Source organism: Phasianus colchicus, chromosome 2 (assembly GCF_987193195.1).
Source record: "Phasianus colchicus chromosome 2, bPhaCol1.hap1.1, whole genome shotgun sequence".
Taxonomy (NCBI): domain Eukaryota; kingdom Metazoa; phylum Chordata; class Aves; order Galliformes; family Phasianidae; genus Phasianus; species Phasianus colchicus.
Window position 1 is genome coordinate 5091004 of NC_143437.1, and position 23931 is coordinate 5114934.

At 44.0% G+C, this 23931-nt stretch overlaps 2 protein-coding genes across 10 annotated transcripts in view; one reads left to right on the plus strand and one right to left on the minus strand.

Annotated features, from left to right (window-relative positions):
- Nucleotides 1-23931, plus strand: part of MACROD2 (mono-ADP ribosylhydrolase 2) — an 836889-nt gene that overhangs the window by 82591 nt on the left and 730367 nt on the right. The gene's annotated exons all lie outside the window — the stretch shown is intronic.
- On the minus strand, nucleotides 11822-22182 carry FLRT3 (fibronectin leucine rich transmembrane protein 3). 2 transcript variants are annotated; one of them, XM_090134636.1, is made up of 4 exons: nucleotides 22017-22182; nucleotides 15433-16140; nucleotides 14763-14938; nucleotides 11822-14314 (listed from the first exon to the last, which is right to left on the minus strand). In XM_090134636.1, exon 4 carries the CDS (start codon nucleotides 14272-14274, stop codon nucleotides 12331-12333), a length of 1944 nt encoding a protein of 647 aa, XP_089990762.1. In that variant the 5' UTR covers nucleotides 14275-14314; nucleotides 14763-14938; nucleotides 15433-16140; nucleotides 22017-22182; the 3' UTR covers nucleotides 11822-12330. The 2 variants fall into 2 exon arrangements, with proteins under 2 accessions (XP_089990762.1, XP_031459176.1); XM_031603316.2 differs by lacking the exon at nucleotides 14763-14938.

Below are 23931 nucleotides of genomic sequence, written 5' to 3' on the forward strand. Positions count from 1 at the left end.
GATGATAGGAGCTGGTGGGGAAGCCCGAAGCTGGTGAAGGCCTGCAGTGGTAAAAGTAACCACTGGGCTTCTTGTGCCCCTGGGTGCCAAACAGGCAGTTTCGGTTTCAGGTTGGGTGGGTGGCACAGTACTCAAATACTTGAGATAGTTGGGTGCCATTTGATTGCATTACAGCAATCCCGTGTCTCACAAGAAGGATTTTTGAGGCGGTTAAAATATCTCAAATGCTGAAGTCTTCGATAACCTTTGTAATTTGTACCTCTCTTGATAACCTTGTGCCGCTGACTTTGTTTTGTTTTCACAATTGCAGAACATACGAAGCTGCTGCTGGAGTTCCTCAAGGATCGAATCACGCCTTATTTAATATTTTCATTAGCAGCCTTTGCATAAGATTTAGAAGCATGCTAAATAAATTTACCAGCTCTGAGGCTGAGAGGCCTTGGCCGGGCAGGGGAGGACTGGATTATTATGTGCTAAGAAATACTTTCTTCTGTCATTAATTGCTTTCAGAAGAACTCTGTGCACCTAAGGAGAGATGATAGTTATTTCTTCTATAAACTCAGGCTCATCATAATCATAGAATCACAGAACGGCCTCAGTTGAAAAGGACCGCAATGATCATCTCGTTTCAACCCCCCTGCTTTGTGCAGGGTCGCCAACCAGCAGACCAGGCTGCCCATCATCAGTTGGGAGCAGCAAAGAAAGCAGGTGTTTGTGTCTGGGAGATGGAGCTGGGGCTGTGGTGCAGGTGAGCAGTCGGCCAGGCTGGAAGGAGCCGGCCTTCTGGGCCTCGCAGCAGTGAAGCCTGCACTTGGCAGAGCATGGTGGTGGGGGAACTTGCTTTAAGCAATTGGTTTGAAAGGAAAAAGCAAAGCTTTCAAAGGAGAAGTCTTTTAAAGCAGAAGTAATGCATAGGCAGAGCTGTCTTCCTTGAAGATATACGGCTCTCGGTGGCTGCGTGGCCACGCCAGGCTTCTTGAGTCACCTCTGAGTAGGTGCCAGCCTGTCAGTGAGCTCCACTAAAATAAACCTTTCTCCCACTCCCTGTCTGCTAGCAGCCCTTTGAGAGAGAATTGCCTTTACAATGTCCTAAGGTGTCTGCTGGGCTTTTATTCCCTGATTTTAAATGAGTTTTTAAATGAGCGGAGGGGAGGTGAAAAATGTTGGCCAGTTTAATACTGTCGCTTAATGATCTGAGCCCCTGTTTGTGGAGAGATGGCTTATCTTGAGCTGTTCTTTCCTCTTCTTACCCATTTTCCAGGGGAGTATCTCCTATTGTGTTAAGCCAATAACCCTTTTTATATAGGTCAGCATATGGTATTAATGAGCTTTTGTACCCTGGTTATAAATGTCACCCACGTCTCTTGGAGAAGTGGGGAATAGAAAATATTGCCTGGATTTGTTCTTTTCCTTTTAGCAGTAGATGTGTGAAGCAGTTGACCTTCTGATAGGAAAAAGAACCCACTGATTAATCAGAGCCTTTTAGCTTTTGTCATTTAAAATACAATCCCAGAGACCCAAGGATGCAGTGATTGTCTTCAAAAGCACCAACTTCAGGAAAACCTAAGAAATGAAGTTGCTATGAGATAGGTGTGCCCGTAATGAGAGAAGTTTGCAGGAAACTTGCAAGTAGAAGCTTCAATCTTTTTTTGTGAAACTACAGTATGTGCAAGCAGTGTTCAGCTTGGATGAAGCTCGGCCTGCAGCAGAAGAATGTGAGCTGTGTCTGACTGCAGAACCAATGCTGCTGGACATGTCAGTGGCGCAGACTGGGCTGGCATTGGGACTGACCAGTACATTAGACCTGGTGTAGCATGTCTTAGTCCCTATGGATGACAGGTACAGGACGATGTGTTGCATAGCCTGGGCAGCAAACCAGTGGGAATGGTACCTAAGTTTCACAGAGGTGGGATGACTGTGGGTCCCCAGGGCTTTCATTCTGGCTTGTTGTGTTTAGATGTAGAGCATCGCAGCAGTGTCGGCTGTAGAAGTTCTTGCTATTTTGTTTCCCCCAGCAGTGGTCACTTCATTGTAGCATTGCTGCAGATGAGATGAGGTAGCCCCCGTGCTGTCACCTCTATTTCTTTTTCAGACCCACATATCTTGGCAAATAAGGAGTTGAACATCTGCAGTTTTGCTTAATCAAACAGCCCCATAATGCTGCAGGCAAAGAACAAGGGGTAGCTGAATGCAATTGAGGTAGCTTAATAAATTAGTATTGGTGTTGTAATTTGCATTGTCTTTACTTTTGGATTTCAACTATTTAGCAAAAATTACTTGGAAGGGCCATTAATTTTAGCATAGGATTGATGATGCTATATGTAGGAAAACATCTGGCTACATGCTTGTATCTTTATTTTAAAGGAAAACGTTTGATGATATATAGAAGATCTCTAAGATCATCCAGTCCAACCTTCCACCATATTTAATGTGAAGACAAATATAAACCATCGATAAACTTTTCTCTTTCAAGGAAAATGCAGAAGTAGAAGATTGAGTCTTGATAATTTTTCCCATTTGTGCTATGGCTGTGCATAACATGCTTTGGAGAGCATTGTTAAATGGAAAAGTATTGCACGCTTTGCAGAGTGAAACAGACTGGTCTGCTCCTCCTTGCCTTTCACTATTTTATAGCTGTTTTCATGCCTACATTTTCATGCCAGTACATCTTACGTGTGGAATACTGCCGTGATTCCTTTTGTTGCTGCTGTAGTTCAGCTAAGAATTACTGACGAGTTGTAAGGTTATGAGATTGCAAGTTCTAAGGTTGCCAGGACTTTTAAAAATAATCAGTGAAGAAACAATATTGTGAAAAAGCCTTAAAACCTTTTTCATTTTCTGAGCCTGGAGCAATCTTCAAGAGCTTCTGGAGTTTCTCACTCAAGTTGAGCTATGGAAGTTGGTCTCTACAGTGAGCAGGAAGGATTTTTTTGTTTTCCTCTTTTTTATTTCCTGCTAGTTTTATTCTAACATGTGACATACCTGCAATTGCCATCGTTACCTTTTGTTATACAGAGTGTTTTTTTCTAAGCTAGTGCAATGATTACACCTGCAAAACTGTCAGTTCAACAGCAAAACCCCCAGCACTCTGCAGTTTTCAGGCAACCTGCACACTCAGCACATGATCACATATCCCAGGTATTAAGTAATGAGCAATTCTTGGAGAAATTATCGAAATAGGCAAATCTGGGTCAGCCCAGAGGAGAGGAGGAGGGGACTGACACCGTGCTTCTTGCTGCTGCACATGTCCTGCAAGCTGAGTGGGCAATGCTTGCACTGTGAAGGTGGTCTGTTTGCTCATACCGCATCATTTGGATACATAATGCCCCCAGATAATCCTGTTGCTCCTCTTAATTTTTCTGCGAATAGATAGAAATAAAGAAAAATAAGTTGGCCTTCTGTCTCAGCAGTGTTTGAAGGTCCTTGGAGGAGCAGAGGTGCACTCCTTGTCTGCCTGTTCTCATTGCTGTTTGGACCGTGGTCCTCATAACACAGCATGGATCCATTCAGCCCAATGGCAAATGGCAGGGAGAACAGCACCTTCTTTTATTGCTTTTTGGGAGAGAGCTGCAGTAAACTTCAGTAATCCCTCATTTGATGCTGGAGGATAAATGTAACATGACTCTTGGGCAGACTTTGTATTCTTTTATGCTCCTTCTGCTTGCTTTGAGGTTTAGGAGGCCCACACTAATTTGCACCTTTGCAGTTCTTGTCCCTGTTATTGCATTTTTTTCAAGGAAACAGGAGGTGTGGCTGTGCACTGGCCAAGGCTCGCGGAGGTGGCAGCACTCCTGGTGGGGACATGCTTCCCCATCCCTACAGGCAAGTTAGCAGGCTGCCAGGAGTGCCAACAAATGCTGTGTCAGGTCTCCAGTTCCCAGCAGTGCCTGGCATGGCCATTCTCATCCCTTCAGGAATGCAGACGAGGGAGCGAGAGGCAGCGATGGAGCTCAGGAAGCAGCCTGGCCACGGTGTGAGCAAGGAAGCTGCTACTGGGAGGAGGCATGGAGCATCTTTGTGTGCCATAGTGGCTGTGCAAGGCACCTTGAGCAGCCTGGGGAGAGCTCATGCCCTGCCCCTTGTGCCAAGGGACCTGAGTGTACCAAGGCACTGGCTGCTCCTGTGTTTCCATGCTGACAGCAAACGTTTTGTTCATCACCTCTTATTTCCCACTGAAATGGTTGCATCAGCTAGTTGCTGCAGATGTGTTATCCAGACCAGGCTTTTTTGGATGGATGCTTCACTTGTAGCCTTTCTAATGTGTTTAAATTGGTTTGGGAATATTATATAAAAGGATAAAGTTAGTCTTCAGTAGCATGAGGAGAAGCAACAATAGGTGAATGTTTTGTGTTGTTTTTATTTAATTTAAAACCCAGCAGTATTTAATGTGACAGAGAGCAGCATGAAGGAGAACAACAAAACAAAACAAATAACCAATTCCCTGTCAAAAATGTGCAGGCTGGGGCAGCTCCCATTCAGTGAAGACAGTGTTGGCTGCTCCTGAGCCCTCAGCAACTGAAAAGCCTGGGATAAGAGCAGCTTGCATCCTTTGATTTTGTACCGGATCATGGGATTGAAGTCACTTTGATAGATTCTTTTGGAGGATTTTGTGGAGCGTGGGTTTTTGGGGACTCTGTGGAACAACGAGGTGGGTTTCTCACCTTGCAGGGCCAGCAGCTCCATGCTGCATTGTGTGTTAAGCAAACCTGTGCTTCCCAAAGCAGTGGTGTGCTCCTCAGTAGGATGCAGAACATGGCCCTCAAACCAGCTCCCTTCCAGCAGCTGCAGGTACTCTGGGGAGTTAGAGGTATTCCTATATATGGGGCCTTTTGTCAATATAGCTGGATTCATGAGGGTTCTTTTTTTCTTTTTCCTTTTTCTTTTTTTTCCATCAGTAAATCAAGTTACCTACCTGCGATTTATTGTAGCATGATTTTTCCCCTGATTAGAGTCTTAGTTTAATGGATCTCTTTCCTTTCCCTTTCCTCCTCTCAGTAGCATCCTAAAAGCTAAATTGGCAAACCATTTTTTTTTGTTTTAATACTTAATGACTGAAAAGATACAAGTGCTTTTTTTTTAAAAAAGGCAGTTGGTTGATACACAGGGAGATGTTGACAAACTGTGCTGTTCTGACAGTTTTTTACTTCTATATACAATGGGTATTAGAATCTATCAGGAGGCCCGGAAGAAGAAAAGGCCTTCAAGAAAACGTGTGTGTGATAGCTAGGATTGGGTATGAATTCAAATAGACTAAAGGTTAACATTTCCTGTGCAGCTGAAGTTGGGCATTACTTCCCAACATCCATACTTGAAGGCTGTGCCACTTGTTTTGGGGGGATTATTTAAAGCATAAGGAAGTGATAGATCTCATGGTTTGGGAGAGTCGCTGTTGGTAATTTTGTTGGAGGATGCAGTGGGCTCCTCTCAGTGCCTTGGTCTGTGCTGAGGGATGTGGGGAGCAGCTCAGCCTCAGCACCTGCTGGGTCCTCTGAGGGCTTACTGTGTGGATACGCCTTCAGCAACCATGTGGCTGTTTGAATTTTCAGCATCATTCAGTTCTGAGAAGTAGAAATACTACTTTCTGATCTTAAACCTCTGCCTAAGAATTCTTAGAGGCAGGGTTGCGAGTGGCTTCTTAGGAATATCTGATTTTTATTATAATTATTTTTTCTCAGCATCATGTATTTGTAAGCTTGGGTAACAGCTGGTGATTTCCAGGGTTAATATGTTGGGATGTGCTTTCCTTGGATTGAACAGCAAACTCTTCAAGGAGATTTTCACCTGTTCCACTGTATATGAACAAGTGCAATTAGCAGTGAAGAGGTTTTTATATGCAAATTGGTTGTGTTTACTGAGCAAATTCTCTTAATGAGCCTGATTTAAAAAGAAAGGGTTAAAAAAGAGAAAGATAAAGGAAGAAAATCTTACATGCTGTTACTGCCTTGGAGGTGCCGACCCATCGAGATACCAGCTGTAGCCAAACCCCACTCAGTAGATAGCTTGGGGAGCTGAGCAGGACCAGGCAATACGGATTCTTTGCATCCTGGGCTGTAGGTTGTTACTGCTGTATGCTGTTAGCATGTCGGGGGGAAATGAAAAGGTTATTAGTGGACAGGATTGGTAACGTCCATTAAGGTGCTGCGACAGTAAAATTAATGCTTTTCAGACATTAGGCACAGAGGCTCAGCGTGATCAGCTAATGCCCTAAAATTGTGTTTACTCACAGGGTTAGCACTTACCCAGGATTTGGCTTTCTCTCTGTTAATGAGCTCCTGTTCCCTATGGGCAGTCAAGTACCCGTCAGGTTTCAGAAATAAACGTCCTCAGTGCTTATTTGTGAAGATCATTGAAACCAGGTAAACAAACCGCAACCGAATGGAGATTCTGCAGGTGTCCGCACTGCTGTGTGCTGTTCAAACTTCAGGAAACAAAATAAGCTGTTTGGAGTTGGTTTCGTACTGGAGGAGTCCAGTGCAAATAACTTCTGTTGTTAATTAACATGAGGGATGAGCGTGTGGTACAGGCTATCTAAAAGAGATGAAGAGCAGAAGGTGCTGCATGTACTGATGGAGTAAGAGTTACAAAGTGGCTTCCTAAATCCTCTTCCTTGTCCCAGCAGCTGCATTCCTGGGTAGAAGGTTTCAATTTTTGAAATGTTATTTGATTGCTTTCTTATTGAATCTGTGGAAAAACAACAGGTTAAAGCCTGAAAAGCATTGTTATAAGAGCTGGGAAAGTTTGTGGGGTGCTATTTTACCTTTGCTCACCTCCCCAAGTATACATGCATTAATGTGTTATAAGTATTAAATTGAAATTCTCAGACAGTTCGCTTTGATGTCCAATTAAACTGAAAGACTGAGAGTGAAATTATTTATGCCAGTTAAGAAAATCAAGTCAACCAAAACAAAACAATAAAAACACTCCTAAACAGAAGGAATCGCCACTCCCCAGCAAACACCTGCTTTCACATGGAAGTCCAGTTGCCAGGTGGGCATTTAGCAGAGACAAAGCCCAAGAGAGGAAAGGGTATTACATGAATAGGGCATGTATTTCTGATGTTACAGATCTTTGATAATACTTAGTTTAAATGAAAAGGTTCAGTTATGCATAATACATGCATAATTTAATCCTGTCAACGATGCTCCTGTACTTAACTGATGTAAGACCAAGAGCAGCCCCTTGGTTTGAACAGCAGACCCTCCATAGCTGTGGCTATAGATAAGCTCTGTTTAAGTCCTGCAGGGGTGAGCACTGGACTCTGACCTGCTCCTTGGTTTGGGGACTTAAGAGGGCTGCTCAGGACAGAGCATCAGCCTCTATGGATGCTATCAGCCCACTTCAACAAGTCAGATTATTTAATTAGCCCTATTAAGACACTTCTATTTTTATAACTTATTTATGAGTGCTCTTGCTAAGCTGAAAAGTCTGGATTCAGGTTTCAAAAAGTGTTTTCAGTTCTTGGTGGTGTTAGCAGTCTTGGGAGGTTTTATACCATGACTCCATTGTGTTTTCATCCTAAGCAAAAGCAGAGGCAGCAACAAGTGATGGAAGTCTGCTGATACACACTGGTCCTGAAATCCTGTTCTTTGAGGTAGCTTCTGACAAACCTTTGCTTAGAGATGTGTGTGGAGTGGTAGGATGCTGCAGCACTGCGCTGATGGTCAGCTGCTGGCCGCTGCCATCCCCTTCTTGGAAGGGGAATGGAGTTGCTGGCTGCTTGCACCTTGGACCCCTGACAATCCCAGGAGCTGCTAGAGGTCAGTTATTTGGCTTAACATTCATTCAAGTGCTTTGGTTGCCACAGTGGGTATGAATGTTCCTCAACAATCATTATAGCTGCAGGAAAACGAGCATCCTGATGGATGCTGGTAAAGGTTGCTTTGAACTAGGTGCTGTGCAGCTGTTTTACTGAGATACATTTTGTTTTTGTCTACATTTTTACAAGGATCAGGAAACAATCTGGTGATTTACTATTGAGAATAAAGCCAGTGTGCAAGTTCACCAAAAAAAAGATTATGTGCCCAGACTGATACACAGTTATATCTTCAGAGGGTTTGAAACAGCTCTAATTTGATTGCTAGAGGAAAGCTCCTTCAGCATCCCTCAAATTAAATTCATTTGCAAAGACAAAATAGACTTCAAAGGATAAAATTTTCCTGTCTGGTTTCAGTCAATCATCTTTCTTTCTGATGAACCACTTCTGGATGGAAGAAACTCCCTGGATATGGAGTCAGTAGACGCTCTGTAAAAATTGCAGTTGTGGTAAGCACTGGCTTGTGGCTTGAAGCTTGTTGTTGTGGTGACGCTTAGGAAACAGTTAATTAAACCAAGCTCATTCCCAAGGTGATCCTGAAGCACTCTGTGGTGAACGTGCCTCTGTGGATTTGAAAGTAAGGTTAAGCTGTTTTGAAAGCGGAGGACATCCAAGCGAGTGATGGCTCCATCCAAAACCAAAAGTAATCTGGTTTGGAGAAACAGAAGTAGGTGGCATTTGCCAGTCCATGATCGAAGATCGCGTCCAACTGTAGTTGCGGACGAACACACAAAACGATACCCTCTTATTTAAGACAGAAGTCTGTATACGTGCTCATTGCGTTACATCATCAGTGAGTTATTTGAATAGTAAATAAGGCTTTTTATTACTTTCATTCTTGCTTTATTGCATTTGCTGCTCTACACAGTATGTACAGCATTGGCACAACATAGCTTGCAAGCTAGCTAAAGCATTAGCAGAATTGGTAACGGTGTTCCAAAGCCATAATGCTTTGATTGTGCTACTGTTAAAGCCAGGAAAAAACAAAAACACAACCCCAGACCCCAACAGTTGTTGCGTTTCAGGCTGTTGTACAGAGTTAGGAAGTAATAGCTTAAAAATGAAGCAAATGTAGTTATGGAACTTACTGAGATGAGATAAAATTAATATGGCTTCCAAAGTACCTGGTTTTTTTTTTTTTGTTTTCTTTTTTTGGTGTCAGCATTCAGAATAAACAGAACTGTGAGTAATATAAATCAAGAAAGGGAGCAGTAATAAGGAATGTGAAAGATACTGGGCATAAACTAACATAGAAGATGCTGATTAAGTTAACTCTGAACAGGGGTTTAGGCTGTGTTGAAAAACATTTCACTCCTTGCTCTGAAATTAAATATTTAACAGCACACTGAAATAACGTGGATTTTAATAGTTGAGATAAATTTAATGTGGATTAATTTTATTTTGATAAATGAGTATACTGCTGAATGAAGTAATGTGATTTGTCTGAATATATAGCTGTCTAATAGAATGGACGAATGGATGTATGTACTGGTGCTAGAGTGTACTGCATGCTGTAACTGGAGTTAGGTTAAGTAGAAGAGTCTTGAGAGATGGTCATGACAAGCAGCAGAAATTTTTGTAAATATCAGAAGAAAAAAAATACAGACTTTAGTTTGAAATTAATCTTTCACTTGCCAAATTACCAGAGCTTCATATTATGCGTGTTTTCTTAAAGTTGGCATAGAACTTGAAGATCTTGTATGCGTAGATGTGCCGTGTTTTTTCCATTGACAGCAGCTGCTGTAGGAAGACACCAGCTCTGCCTGCAAACCTGGTCTGCTTTTCCACAGAGCCTGGCATCATTGCTCCAGGTTCTCATCTGCTTTCTGGAGGAGGTAAACCTGGAACAACTGGGCCAGCTTGTTGAAGTTGCTTTGGATTTGCATATTACTGTCTCATATAACATATGTTTTATAAGAGAAGTCCTTGCAATTAAGATTGCAACTATCTCTTCAAATGATGACTTCTGCTAGTCCACAGGATGCCTGTGTGGAATCACCTCAGAAATGCAGGTAGATGGTGTGCAGTGCTATTAAGCTGCCTCTGGCTAACCCCAGGAGAGGCACAGGAAAAGTATTCATGGGGTTTTCTTTTATCCTTTCCACAGTACAAGTTTTGAGTCAGCTACAAGAGAGGTTTTCATATCAACAGCTTAAAATGCAGCAAAACCTTTTTGATTTTGCTATTGGAGTGCTGATGGCAAAGAACTAGTAATCTGTTGCCAGCGAGCCAGCCATCAAGTGTATTTCAGATAGGGTCCCAGTATGCTAGTTTGCATGAAGAAAAGCAGGTCAGTCTTCTCTATCTGGATTGGTCTTCCAGAATGAAATGCGTCTCCACATGCCTAGTTTTGGCTTTCTCACCCTTCAGATTTGTACCTGTTGAGAAAATAGAGCAGAATAGTCCTGCTGAGTACGTCTCCCAGAGCAGCACAGGGCTGTTCAGCATCATGTGTCCCCAGTACATAGGCATTGTGGATCCACAGGTGGGACTGCGAGAGGTGAGCGGTGAAGTGCAGAGCTGCTCCTCCACTTCCCAAAAACTGGAAACTGTGGCATGGAGTGTTTGGAGAGGAACTTCTCTGGCCACATCTGGTAAATGAAGCTGAAATGAGCTGTCTGTTACTGGCAACTTGGTGTCTGTGCAGGCAGATGGACCTCTGGCAGGAGTCATTTGTTGAGTGACTGCTGAAACCATCACTATTGGCATCTCCTGTAGTTCATCCTGTCATCTTCCACCCCTTACTACTCCTGGAGAAACAGAGAGGCTAAAATACTCTTAAAATTGAACTGCATTTGGTATACATTCTTTCCTGTCCAAAATAATGTCCAAAATATTAAGCATTTGTATGTCCCTCTACCTTTTAATTGGTGGTTTTGCTGAAAAAGATCTGAGAGAGCTGTAACTGTAATTTCCCTTCATTGCTGATACAATTGGAAGTTGTTAAAACTCGCTACTGAAGTAATTAACAGTACAGAAACCCAGAAGTGTGATACCATATTGAACAAAGTAAAAGATGGAACTTAGGACCTGAAAAATAGTAGCTTCTGAGTGGCTTTCCTGTCAGTGCACCTCAGATATGTGGCGTTACTCTACTGATTTTTCAACTTTATTCATCAATGAGACCAATGTTTGTCATATTTAAGTTATGTACGAAAAAGTGGGTATTTTATTATTTTTTTAGGGTTTTTTGTTTTGTTTTAAAAAACTTGATACATGTAGCGTTGGATCAAGGCACATACAAGACTGGCCAAAGGGCGTACAATGCACTTTGGTTTTTAGTTGAAAAGACAAATGATTATGGCAACAAAGTGTGGCTTGGGGTTTAAACATGAAATAGCATATAGTTCAGCAGGAAGGCAGAAAGAAACGTTACTTTACAGATTTAGCAAGGAATTTCTGGAAAACTGTGACAGTAATGGGCAGTATTCCTGACTGTAATGGCAGTACAGTTAACGCATACCTACAGAATGTTTAAGTATATGCTTTAAAATATCTGCATTCCCCAATTTTCTTTTGACCTGGGTGACTAAAATTTATGAGACGCTGCTTGCCTGCTTTTCGTCCTGTTTGCTCTCCTCATGAAACTGTACTTCCAGCCCTTCTGCTGAAGAACAGTTGCTCAGTGTTCTCCCTGTCCCCCTGCCACTGCCTTCCAAATGTCTGTGGCCATCCATCACCATTTTCTCTCTAACAGACCACTGGTGTTGATAACCAGAAATCTACCATTACACCCTATCTACCCCTTGGTTACTGGAGCCTAGCGCATTTCTTTAGAATTCCTTGTTAGGAATTTTGTTACGCTTTCTTCCAAGGCTCAGTTTTTTCTTTACACATGTCAACAGTTTCAGACTCATGCATGTAATCGATTTGATTATTTTCTTTTTAGATTGGATTTCACCATTGTTGGATGGATGTATCCAGACAGCTGATATTGCCCATTACTACACGCATTTTTGTTTATTGAATATTGTCGTGGTTTACAGATTTAACAGACCCAACATTTAAGTTCTGTGAGTTTTTGCAACCACTTCTTGATCTTCCTGATTTGCCAGGTTTAACATTATTTTATTAATATCAAAGTGAAAAATGGCCTGTGCTTACACTTACAAGGATCTCAGATGAATGTTCTGACTGCTCAACACGGCAAGAAAATTCACTTTCACAGTCAACAAGTCATCTTACTCAGTAGAACACAAAAGTTAAATGGTCTGTAACTTCAATATTAGCAAGGAAAATACAGTACAAATTACTAAAAAATACTAAAATATAGAATTGTGGTCAGGTATCCCCACTACATTAATCGCAGCAGTAGCCTGAAATTTGAAACTTTTAATAAAAAGTTCTTAAATATAAATTATATGGCAAATGTACAGTACATTGCTTTGTCAGTCTTTAATCCAGTGTTTTGCAGTAGAACAGCAACCGTTAAAAGTCAGTCTTTTCTCTTTTTTTAAAAAAAAAAAAACAAACAACAAACCAACCAAAACCAAACCAGTCTTTCATGTCCTTCAGTATCATGAGTGTGAATGATCTGAATCTGGAATACCACTGTCTCTGTAGCTCCTGTTACTACTGCTTTCACTGTGGCTGTTCTTATACAGATTCATGCCGTTAGGGGGGAAAATGGTGTGTATTACAAACTCCTCCTTGGTCACCTGGTCATTGGTGATGGGTATCATCTGAAAAGAAGTCTCCCTGATTTCTAGGATGGAGTTGTCCTTCTTAGTGCCTGCCTCAGCATAGTCATCCTTCCTCCTGCGCCCCTTGCTGTAGGCGCAGTGCCGGGAGAAGAGGGCCCCATTCCTGTGGACGTACCAGCACACCAGGGCCAGCAATGCCAGGGCCACCAGTGCCACCGCGCCACCAATGATGGCGGCCAGAGGCACGCTGGAGTTCTTGTAGGGCTCCTTTTCCTGCTCCCGGTTGAGTGTGGTTGTCGGGTTGTACATCTTGAGGGGAGCTGTCTCGGTCTCAATGCATTCAGGTGTCTCGTCAGAGAGATAGATGTTGCTGGTTTCCATGGGGACCATGCACACACGGTACGGCGACTCTGGTTCGAGTGCTGTAAGCAGATAGTCACTCCTGTCCCCTGTCACGATGGTTTCAGTTATAGATCCAAAGGCAGGGCTGTGGCCCATCTTGAGCCAGCTGAGCCGTAAGGCTGTCATTGGCAGCGCAACTTTCCAGGAGATGTGGATGGTCTCTGTGCTCACTGATTTCACAAATATTGTAATGATCTTGCGTACCGGGCTGGCCGTGGTTCTGTAGTTCTTGTTTAGGTTGGGGGTCTTGATGTCTGGTTGTTTGGTCACAGAAATTGGCCAGTGTCCCTGGGCTGGGTACAGCGTGTTGGGTACTGCAGTAGTGATCTGGATGGTGCTCATGTCATCCTTACAATCGAACAGTTCCGCATTGAGGTCTTTGATAGCCATTCCGCGCACTTTTTCTGGTGCTTGGCACATCAGCCCGCGTACGTTCACTTTCAAAGGCAATGACTGCAACCAGTCACGGACCCACTTCATTTTGCACCCACAGTGCCAAGGGTTGTTGCGAAGAAACAGCTGAGTTATGTTGTCCAGGTCATCAAAGACACCCTGAGGTAAATTGCTGAGATTGTTATTGGACATATCTAGTCGATACAACTGCCTTAAATAAGAGAAAGCGTTGGGTGGCACGTGATTGATATGGTTTTCTTGAAGATAAAGCTTCCTTAGGTTTGTTCCTGGCAAATTTACTGGTGCGGCTGTAAGTGAATTGCGAACCAATGACAGTTCTGTAAGATTGACTAGATTCATGAAGACCTTGTCTCCTAATCCATGGTTATTTAGAAGATTTCCATCTAGAACAAGGCGTTTTAGATTTGTAAGGTCTTGAAGGGACAGCTCTGAAATTGTGGAAATACGATTATCATCCAAGCGTAGCTCTTCTATTGTTTTAGGCAAACCCCAGGGAATGGTGCTAAGGTGATTTCGAGAGAGAAAAAGAAGTCTGAGATAGATGTTGTCCCTGAAAGCTCCATCTTCAATGCTAACAGCGGAAACAGAATTATCATCCAAATGCAGTTCTTCCAGATAAGGAATTTGTGAAAGTGAATCATAAGTGATGGTCCTTATATTATTCTCCTGCAAATGCAGTTCTTTGACGTACTTAGGGAGGTTAGTGGGGAATTCGTCTAGGCTGTTGTGGTATAAAAATATTCTTTCCACCCTACGCAAGTTCTTCAGTTCTGATGGAATCCCAGCATTATTTATTTGATTGTTCTGAAGGAAGAGGTTAGTAGCATCCTCTGGGATTCCTGTAGGAATAGATGTCAAATCGCGATCATTACAATATATGAAACCCACATCACAGCGACATACTGATGGGCACGCTTTGGCAGTGACAGAATAAGGTGCCATGTCAAGTAACAGCCCTATTTTAGTCCAAATTAGGAAGACGCTCCAGGGTACAGTAATCATGGTCAGGAATGATGAGATGATGAATTCTGATCTTCAAAATCTAAAAACAAACAAACAAACAAAATTATCCAGATCATCAGTGAAGAAATGCAATGAAAATTTGACTTCAGCATCAGAAGACTTCTGACATACACATATTAAACAAAAATTGAAGTTTGTAGACATTCTACTTTTTCTACATACATCAATAACAAAATTTCTGCTTTTGCTAATTCAATTAAGTAAGTAGACTATTCTGAATAGTAATTTAAAATAATATAATCAGGCATGTCTGATCTGTGAGTGGTTTAGTTTAACCAAGAAGGCTCTTTCTGAAGATTCCTCCCCATTTCACATTTAGAGGCAATCTTTGTTCGCAGATACCAGATAAGTACACAGCTGAAGTCAAACCAGAGTTCAAGTAAATCATTCTATATGTGAAAGATAAGAAGTAATTCCTAAGCCAGCTAACTACCTAGAAGCCCTTAAGTGAACTATAAAACCCTTACCAAACCCAGAAGTTCAGTGGTAGCTATTCTGGAGGTTCAAGAAAGTCCTAGTGGCAGGGTACAAAATGCAGATGAGAACAAAGCCCAGCTCAAGACTTTTTTGGGGTTTTTCTGGGAACTTAACGCCACATGGTGTGTTTTATAAATACTGCAGCTTACTCCTCTTGTTTTTCAACCTGGAATGTTTAGAAAGGTGAATGTAACAATTGGTGTGCAGCTTACAAGCCAACAGAGCTGTCTGAGCTGTGGCTTTCTAGTTGGCTGGATGGAATATTTCATTACATGCTTAATTTCATGTTTAAATATTTGTCATTCTCAAAAGTCTTCTTGCTAAGCAGTACACTAATAAGAGACTATCTGGCAGGTTTAACCACATTTTCACATCTTATTAGTTCATACTGTGCAGGGTGGGATAATATAAATTAACTCTTGAGACTGAAATTGTACTTTGCACTGGTAGCATGTCTGTACACTGAGCTCAGGTAATTAGCATTTTTATAGCTTTTAGGACAACATAATTCAATTACCACTATAATTAGGGTGGTGAAAACTTCTGTAAGATGCCCTATGCATTAAGCAGTGTCATGACCCTTTCTCCTGTGGGTTCATATATTAACTGAACTTTATTCTCCAAGGCATGAAAAGGAAAATAGATTCATATTGATCCTACCGTATTTAAAGGTAAGAGTAAATTTTGTGCTTGAGGATATCCAGCAAACCAATTCCTCTCTTGCTCTTATACTTCACTCCATGGACGACTTCTCCCTCGGCCGCCCCCTCCTGGTGGTGCTCGCTTCCAGGCACTATGCTCCAGGGGCAACCCAACTATGATTTACCATGGTACCTCAGCACACCGGCAGAGGAGCAAAAAAGCTTCAGCTTCCTTCTATTTCTGTTCTCATGTAAAGTCTGTGAATGGAGAGCCTCTTTTGTTTGGTTTAATGCCTTTAACAAGAATTACTTTCTTTGTAACTTGTACAAGCTCTTTTGTGGGATGCAGTAGTTGGGAGGCTGGAGCTTCAGCGCAGCGTGATGGAAACTATTCATTATGCTGGGGCCTGAACAAGGATCGCCTCTTCAGGAGGTCAGCAATGGAGGTTTATCTCTGTCCAGAGTTATCCAAGGATAAACTTTGTACAGCAGCTACATCCTGATACATCCACACCTCTCAGAGAGGACCATTTCCCAGCGCTCACTCTTAACACTTCTTCCCAATTTGTAATGCAGGAAAGAATTCCTCCTGCGCTGCACGCTGAAGGCAGGTCCCCCAGCTGTAGGAATGTTACACAATTCAGGTGGTCGTCTTCATAAAAAGACACCAAAGTGTTATTTCCTTTCCAGAAAACTCCTTTAAAGCTTTCCGTGAACTCTTAATTTCCTGTAAAAGTAAAAACAAACAGAAGAAATTGTAATTAATAACAACTGCTGGACACTAGTATTCTGTTGTATTCCAATCCCATGTAAATCATGCTGTGCTTACTGTGCAAAATCAGCACATCATTTTATCCCAATATATCAGTATTTCAACAAAATGCAGGGATGTTTATAAACAGCTTTTGCCGTTTAGTCTCACATGGTTGCCATTTTGCTGGAACAAATCTTTTCCCTCCTTCCAGCAGCAAATGAAGTCATTGTGCATTAACAGACAGTACCAAAGTCTTTGCAAATGATGTTTTCCTGCTTGAGGACAAACGGCAGTCCTGCCATGGGAGGAGTTAACGAGGTTGCTTGCTTTTTGTTTCAGGCAAACAGAAGTAGATCATGAACCTCTCTTTGGTATTAAATTTAAAATGAGTTAATTACCATTCAGTACTTCTTGGATGAAAGAGGAAAAGTTTTCACCAAAATAGAGAATTAATGCTTCACATGTGCATCCTGCTGTTTCTGCATTGTGGGTAGCTAGTAGTCGTCTGTATCAGCTTTTTGAAAATGGAGGCATGTGGGTTTTTTCCATAAAATGTGCTCGGTATGCCAAGCTGTCTGAACTTGTGAGCTATTGTATTTGTCATTTTGCTCAGTGGAATCACTATTTAGATTGACATTTTATTAATTTGATTTTTCTCACTTCAAAAATTTTTCTTATTACTTGAGGAACCATTTGGCTGTTTTTAAGGGCAGAAAGTATCCAGTGAGATACCGAGTCTCTGTTCCCTGAGAGCATGCAGGCAGTATCTGTCTGAAATATCAGTGGTTAAGTCTGAAATCAAATCCTCGGTACAGAGCGTGGTCCTCAGCACTGAAAAGCCCTGAAGAAACAGTGGGCTGAATAGGCCTTGTTTAACTCCCTTCATGTGGGGATAGTTGGAGCTGCTTCTGGGCCATCATAAAATAACAGAGCTGAACAAAAGCAGTCTCTGCTTTAAGACTCTTTTGTAATTGGAAGCAGGCATCACGAAGTCTTCATGCAGTAGGCTCTACTCCTGTAGCAACAGCAGATTTGCACTGATACAACAATTATTTACATAGATAAAATTATGTTTTTCCTCTTCAACAGCATAAAGATGAGCATTTGAGAAAAAAAAAATCAAAACCAAACCCACTCTTGTGATGGTGTGAGTGTTCTGTGAGGGAACAGTAAAGCCTCTGCTCCCCTGAAGCTGCTTTAATGCTTATCTGAGGGTTGGTTTTCTGTTTGTTTTTCACCTTGTGTCAGCAGCTGTGTAATGAAAATTGTAAATTGAAATGAGAGATGTTCTGTAGGATTGGCAGAATTAAGCATCTAAGGATGCTTAATTTTTAACTTTATTTTTTAGTAAAACTAAGGTTCTGTTCTGGACTATAAAGGAATGCATGTTTTTTTAGAAATTGGTTAATATATGCAGTCAGCATTAGAAAATGGAACAAAAAAAGCTCCACATTCTTTGAGATTAAGCAGCATCCAATTTCCTTGGTCTGTATCACTCAAGTGTTTGTGGAAACCTAAGTCTAGGATCTATTCCTAAAACTTGGAAATAAAACAGTTGCTTAAGAGCTGTATAAAAATAACGTCTCATAGGAACTAATGTGAAGTTGTGACAGAGGACATTTTCTGGGAGTTGTGTGGTGAAGTAAGAGTATAAATTTGTTGTTTAAGTAGGCCTTTGAAGGCTTTGAGTCACTTTTAAGAAGCTGAAAAAAAAATAATCTCATAAATTGTTCCTCAGAACTTTTAGAGCTGTTAAGTAGGCTGTAAAAAAAAGAAAAATAAAAAGGCACGTTGCTATTGATCAAAACTATCTCTGCTGTGCATACAGACACGAGAATGTTAAGTGCATTGGCTTTACCTTTCTAGCATATAAACAGCTTCCTCTTTGCCCCATCTGATTGTCAGCCCTTTGCTTATTGCTGCCATTATAATAGCGGTAATGTGTAGGATTAAAATGAAAGCACTAAAGCTCATTAAGTTCTTGGAATTTTTTTTATCCCTTCTCTCAAAATTACATAAAAACAAGGGAGAAAAATAAAAGCAGGTCTCTTTGGAGAAGATGATACTGTTTCAAAAATGTGGATTAAGCCCATACCCCCCACTCCCTTTTCTGAGGGCAGAATAGTTTTCTCCAGGTTCTGATTGTTTGATATCTTGCACTTCCCTTTTATATCTGGAGCCACAGCTGAAAACAATGTTTTTGCATATCAAAGGCTCCAGCGATCTGTCTGCAGAGAAGGGAATCCTGCTGCCCTGCTCCAGCCCTCCTCCTCCCATCCCTGCCTGGGATGAAAGCAGAGGGGACTTGCTGGGTGTGCAGGTCCCCGCAGCACCAGCATGGGAGGCTTCATGGACACATGGCTCTGAAAGAAGCCATTAATTTCGAGCAGAGCAGGAAAAAAAGATGGATTTGAGAGAGCGGATTCTGAAATTCATTTTTAAATGACTTTTTGGTAACAAAAGTAAGGAGGGAACAGCCGAACGGCAGCTTTTATGCTTATCTTCATTGGGAGCTGAATATTTTCACGAACTTTGCTGAACTGCGTGGTTAAATTACTTTTCCTGGGACATTGTGTAGGCAGCCGTGTTACAGATAGCGGGGATGCCCAGACCTGCACCCGGACTTATCGCCAGGCTACAGCTCATTTTGAAATGGTAAAAGCAATTTGCACTGCGTAAGAGAAAATACCAAAGCACAGAGTATTTATTGTAACACGTGGTATACAGCTGCTCTCCCTTAAGGAAAAAAGAAAAAGCAATAAAAAAAGTTAGAAAAGCTGTAAGTTTTTCTAAAAACGGTGCCAAAGAGATTTCTTCTTTCTAAGATGTGATAAAACCTGACTAACACCCAGACCTGGCACTTCAGGTCCCACAGTGCTTACTTTAATCCCCACCTGCCACTGGGATAACCAGGAGCTGGCTGCTAACCCTGACACAACAGGGCAAAGGGACAACTTTCACCCTGTATTTCTAGGTTGTAAGGGACAAGAGTAACTTTAAGTTATTAGGATATGCATATTGATAAGCCTAATGATTTAGCTTAACCTCTGTACTAAGACTGCAGTATTTGTTCTTATCAGAAACATCAAATGCACTTGAAATACCGCTGGACCCATCCGCTGCACATGCTGCCAGGTTAGTTCTCAGAGGTCACAGCTCTTCTCAAACAGTTTCACCAAGTTTTCAACACAACTTCCACGGTGCTAATCTGTCCTTAAAACAATGCACATGCTTTGATTTTTTTTAAGTGTATTACTCAGACTTAGTTGATAGTGACAGCAAAATGCTTTCTAAGCACCCTGTCTAGGAGCTGAAATTTCCACGATCATCATATTTCAGGAAGGTGCCCCACTCCTTTGTTCAGTGTGAGGCAAGCACAAGGTCCTCTGCCTGTCTTTTCCAGTGCTAAAGAATGCAGAGGTTTTCATTAAAGTGAGAGCTAACTCCCCAGGTCTCTGTGTTTTGGTGAAACATGCTTTATTTTTTTCCTCTTGTTCGATAAAGTTTTATTTATTTTTTTGCTTATCCCTCCCCCTCCATCTTGTGTGGTAGTTGAACATAATATTGCCTTTGTCCTTCTAGTTCTCACATGTCTTAAAAATGAAAAATTTAATGCGTTCTTCTCTCTAATGGGATTCAATCTGACTCTGAAATGGGTTCCGAGTGGAAGCTGAACTTCGTGCCAAAGGTGAGCCAGGGCAGCATCTGCTGCAGAGGAGGGAGATCGACTACGAGCGGTTCAGTGGTTGCTTTCTGAAGTTCACTTTTAAAACCCTTCCTGGCTTTGAGGACGTTGGCTCGAAGAGCCCCCGAGCACCGTGCTGCTGCGCAGTGCTGTGCCCTGCAGGGCCTGCCTGCTCCTATGGCCAGGGAGGGGGAGCACAGTGCTCTGCATCGCAGTGCTCGCCCAGCTGGGCCAGGGATGGCTCCTGGGCTCTCTCTGGGAGCTGCTGTGGGGGTGAGGCATTTGCCTGCGCTTGGAATGAGAGAACAGACAACAAACGCTGCTCTGCTTCCACGGGGAAATCACTGGTTTTCCCTCTTGACAAATTTAGGTGGAATTATACCCTGCACGGAGTCCCTGGCGCAAAACATTAAGCATATCCAAACCATTACTGAAATACCGCATACAGCTGCCGTAGAGATTGGTTTCTTTCCTCTTTTGTCTGCTTGCCTACCGCTGACTGAATTTACTGCTCTGATCAGAAAACTTGACAAGCTGTGGGGCTGCCAGGCTGCCTTCAGTGCACGCAGTGAGCTCCGTGCAGAGCACCGTGCGCTCGGCCTGCCTGCACCGAGCGAGCCGGGGCCTCTTATTAAAAATACACGTAAGCAATCGCCTATTAATTCTCCTGAGCCGCCTCGTGCCTCGAGGTGATTAAAGCAAACCTCGAGAGCTCCCCGGCCATTAGCAGGCAGGCTTCCTGCTGGAAGGAGACAAAGATGGCCATCCACCCACTGAAGGCACTCGGAAAAATAGCAGCGCAAAGTTTGCAAACTCCAGCAATGCCTCGGACGGCTCACCGGTGCCTTTCGCGCTACCTCTGCAGTTCGAGCTACCTCTTACAAAGGGAAAACGAAAAAGCAAAGCCCCACAAATGCACCTTTATTTGATTCTCGCCCTGAAACGTGCACATTTCATTTCCAAAGATGAAAGCTTGGCTGCGAGTTTACTACGGAGTTTTTTGCCCGCTGGGGGGTGGTGCACGCTGCAAAACGGCGCTGCTGAGAGCCACCAGGCAGAGGGCTTTGCTGCTGTCCAGTTCTCCCTGCTTTAATTACAACAAAGTCTCCTGTTGAGAAAAACAGAGGCGGCCTCCAGCGGGGGAATTAAAAGAAAATAAAATAAATCACTCTTTCTGGGGGGGACTTTACAGAATCTTATTTCCCGTGGTGGCTGTATTAACGGTGGTATTCATCCATCCGGTCCTTCCCCAGTTAAAATGAAACGGTACGAATGCACCAAAAAAAAAAAAAAAAAAAGGGAGAATCGATATTCGAACGCGCACCAAAGCTGGGCGCTGCTTCTGCCGTATGAGGAGCGGGGAAAATATATATACGGCTTTGGGAAGTGGGGAAACGTGGTGGCTGGAGAAAAGGGAAAAGCTGCGAGAGGGCGATCGGCACGGCCTCGGCAGGTCTTAAAGTAACAAACAGGCTTCAGACGAAGCCCGGCGTAGCTTTTCCTTACGGACCACTGGCACAGCGAGCAGAAGCCGGGCGGGCTCACGGGGCTGGGGGGGCAACGAGAGACCGGAGGGGATTTTCGGGTGGAGGGGAAGGGCTGGCAGCGCGCACAGCTGTCCCCGTGTGCGGCCACATCTGCGCGTTTCGCAGCGCATCATTCCTGCCTGCCTTCGCACGCTCGGCTCGGCAAACGCATTTATTTGGCTAATTCCAAGAAATGTTCATTAAGACGCCATATCCCCGGGCGGCAGGCTGGGGAGCGCAAGCGATGCTTCTGTATTTTCGGGCAGCGCGTTTTAAGCGAGGAAATCGGGGTCGAGAGAACGAATCGCCGCTTTAAGTCTACTCGTTTTCTGCCTCTCTCCCGACTCTCCGCACGACGCCGGGACCCCGGGCCGGGCGGGCAGGGGAACAAAAGCCCAGGGGCAGAAAGCAGCGCCGAGAGCGGGGCGCGGAGCTCCGCCGCCGGCTGCGGGAGGCGGGCTGGAGCTCGGGGAGCCGCGCAAAAGTTGACGGCAAGTAGGGACGGAGCGCGGGGGCCGCGCGGCTCCGCTCCCCGCCGGCGGCTCCGAGCCGTGCCCCCCTCCGACTCCTTCTTCTCCTCCCTCACCCCGCGGCCGAGCCGCGCAACTCCCGCGGAGGCAGCGCGGAGCCGCACTTACCTGCGGTGCGCGGGTTGGACGTCGGCTACGGCGAGGCGGCCGCCGTAAATCCCGCCGGCGGGCCGGGAGCCGCGCGGCCAGGTGCGGAGCGACGAAGAGCGGAGCGCACAGAAGCGCGGGGCGGCCGCCGAGCTCGCCCTCAAGTCGCGGCGGCAGCGGGCAGCCGCGGGGGCGGGGCCGCACGTCAGCGGGGGGCGGGGGCTCGGCGGGAGGGGCGGGGCGGGGCGCGGCCGCTAGGGGGAGCAGCAGGCGGCGCCGTGGCCGTGCCGCGGGAGGGGCGGCGCCGCGGGCTGAGGGGAGCCGTGGCGCGGTGCCCGCGCGCCCCGAGGGCGGCCGTGAGGTCGCTTCGCGCTCGGAGTTTTGGCTTCTCTTCTTCGCACCGGGTTGAAGGAGCGGTAATGAGTTGCAGAAGCGCTTGAGGAAAGAAAATAAAATTGCAGAGCGCTAAAAGGTGAGGAGTCCGTGGCTCCTTCAGGGTGGCAGTGCGGTGGCAGAGCTGCCTGGTGCTGAGGGGCCACGTGCTCCAGCTGCTTTTGCACCAAGCCAGATTCCCTCTTATTCATGGTTTATCAACTTGCAAGCCAAACGGCGGGCTTCTTTGCCATGTTCTTCTTTCCTGGCTGGCAGCGTGGAGGCAAGCCGCTTTCCCCTCCTCCAGCTTAGCCTTGTGGCCCAGCTGCCAGCATGGGGGCTGAGGGGGGAGCAAACCCCAGCATGGCAGGAAGACCCCAACATGGCGGCTGGCCCCCAATATGGCAGCTGCCCCCCGACATGGCGTCTGCTTGTCCCTCAGCTGCACTTGTGTGGGTGTTGACGATGGCGAAGCTGAGCTCTGTTAAGGTCAAAGGGAGCTTCGTTTCCCCCAGGCCTCTGGAAAGCGCTGGAAAGTTGTGCTTACTGAGTTTTGAGTATTTCAGCTCCGTTTCTTTAGCTTTTGGCAAAAGCGAACATAAGGTAGGAAGAGTTGCAGCTCACTTTTTTTTTTATGGAAGGAATTTTAATAGATGTTCAAGTGCTGCTTGCCCTATGCGGTATTTAGATGTTCTGTATTCATTCAGCCAATTTAGAAAATAAATAAATAAATCCTGGGTTGATCTTCTTTGACAATGGGAAAAGGATATTTTTTCTTTATCGTTTTGATTCTAATCTTTCTCCAAGGAAGGTGAAAAGTCATAAGGAATTGAATACCTTCAAGTTGAGGTATAATTTTCAGTCAATTGTAGAGTCCTGGCAGGGTGAGCCGTGCCCTGGTTTGCTCAGTGTGAGAAACTTACACATTGCAATGTGTTTGTAACATATTTTACACACCTGCGTGCCTATGTATATGCCCACGTTATACACACTTAGATGTGCTCTGTGTTGCAGTGTCTGAGTTCAGATGTTTGGGGCACAACAGTGGGTGTTTTGAGATTCTCTGAGTAACCTGCAGATTGTTTAAATGAAATTTTTCTGAGATTATAGCATTTTTTATATATTTTTAAATGTATATTTGGTATTTCGTGTGCCTGACTTAATGCATTAGTTGCCTGATGTTACTGTGGCATGTTGCTAAAACTTAATGTATAGCTCTGGGATATTCACAGAGGTTGTGTATGGTGCTCCCTCAGCTACCTTGTGGTGCTGTTCCAAGGCTGGCATGCTGCTTCCAGCACCAGTTAGAAATTCCAGTAAATATTCCTGGAGAATTCCGATGGGCATGTGAGAGATAATGAGATTTTACCAAGCCACAGCTGCTTTAAAGTACTGAAAGGTTTTTCACATGTTGTCGCAAGCATATTTTTGACTGTATTATTTCATGTAAGCTCTTTAACTGTACTTCTTGAGAACGTGGTTTGCCTTTAAAATGCTTTCCACAAATAATGGTATGTGTTGTGAACTCAACCCTCTTCTCTGTTTTGGTCTTAATCCATAGAAA

Coding starts and splice junctions, on each gene's coding strand:
- FLRT3 (XM_031603316.2), bottom strand. CDS start 14,274: ATGATTACTGTACCCTGGAGCGTCTTCCTAATTTGGACTAAAATAGGG.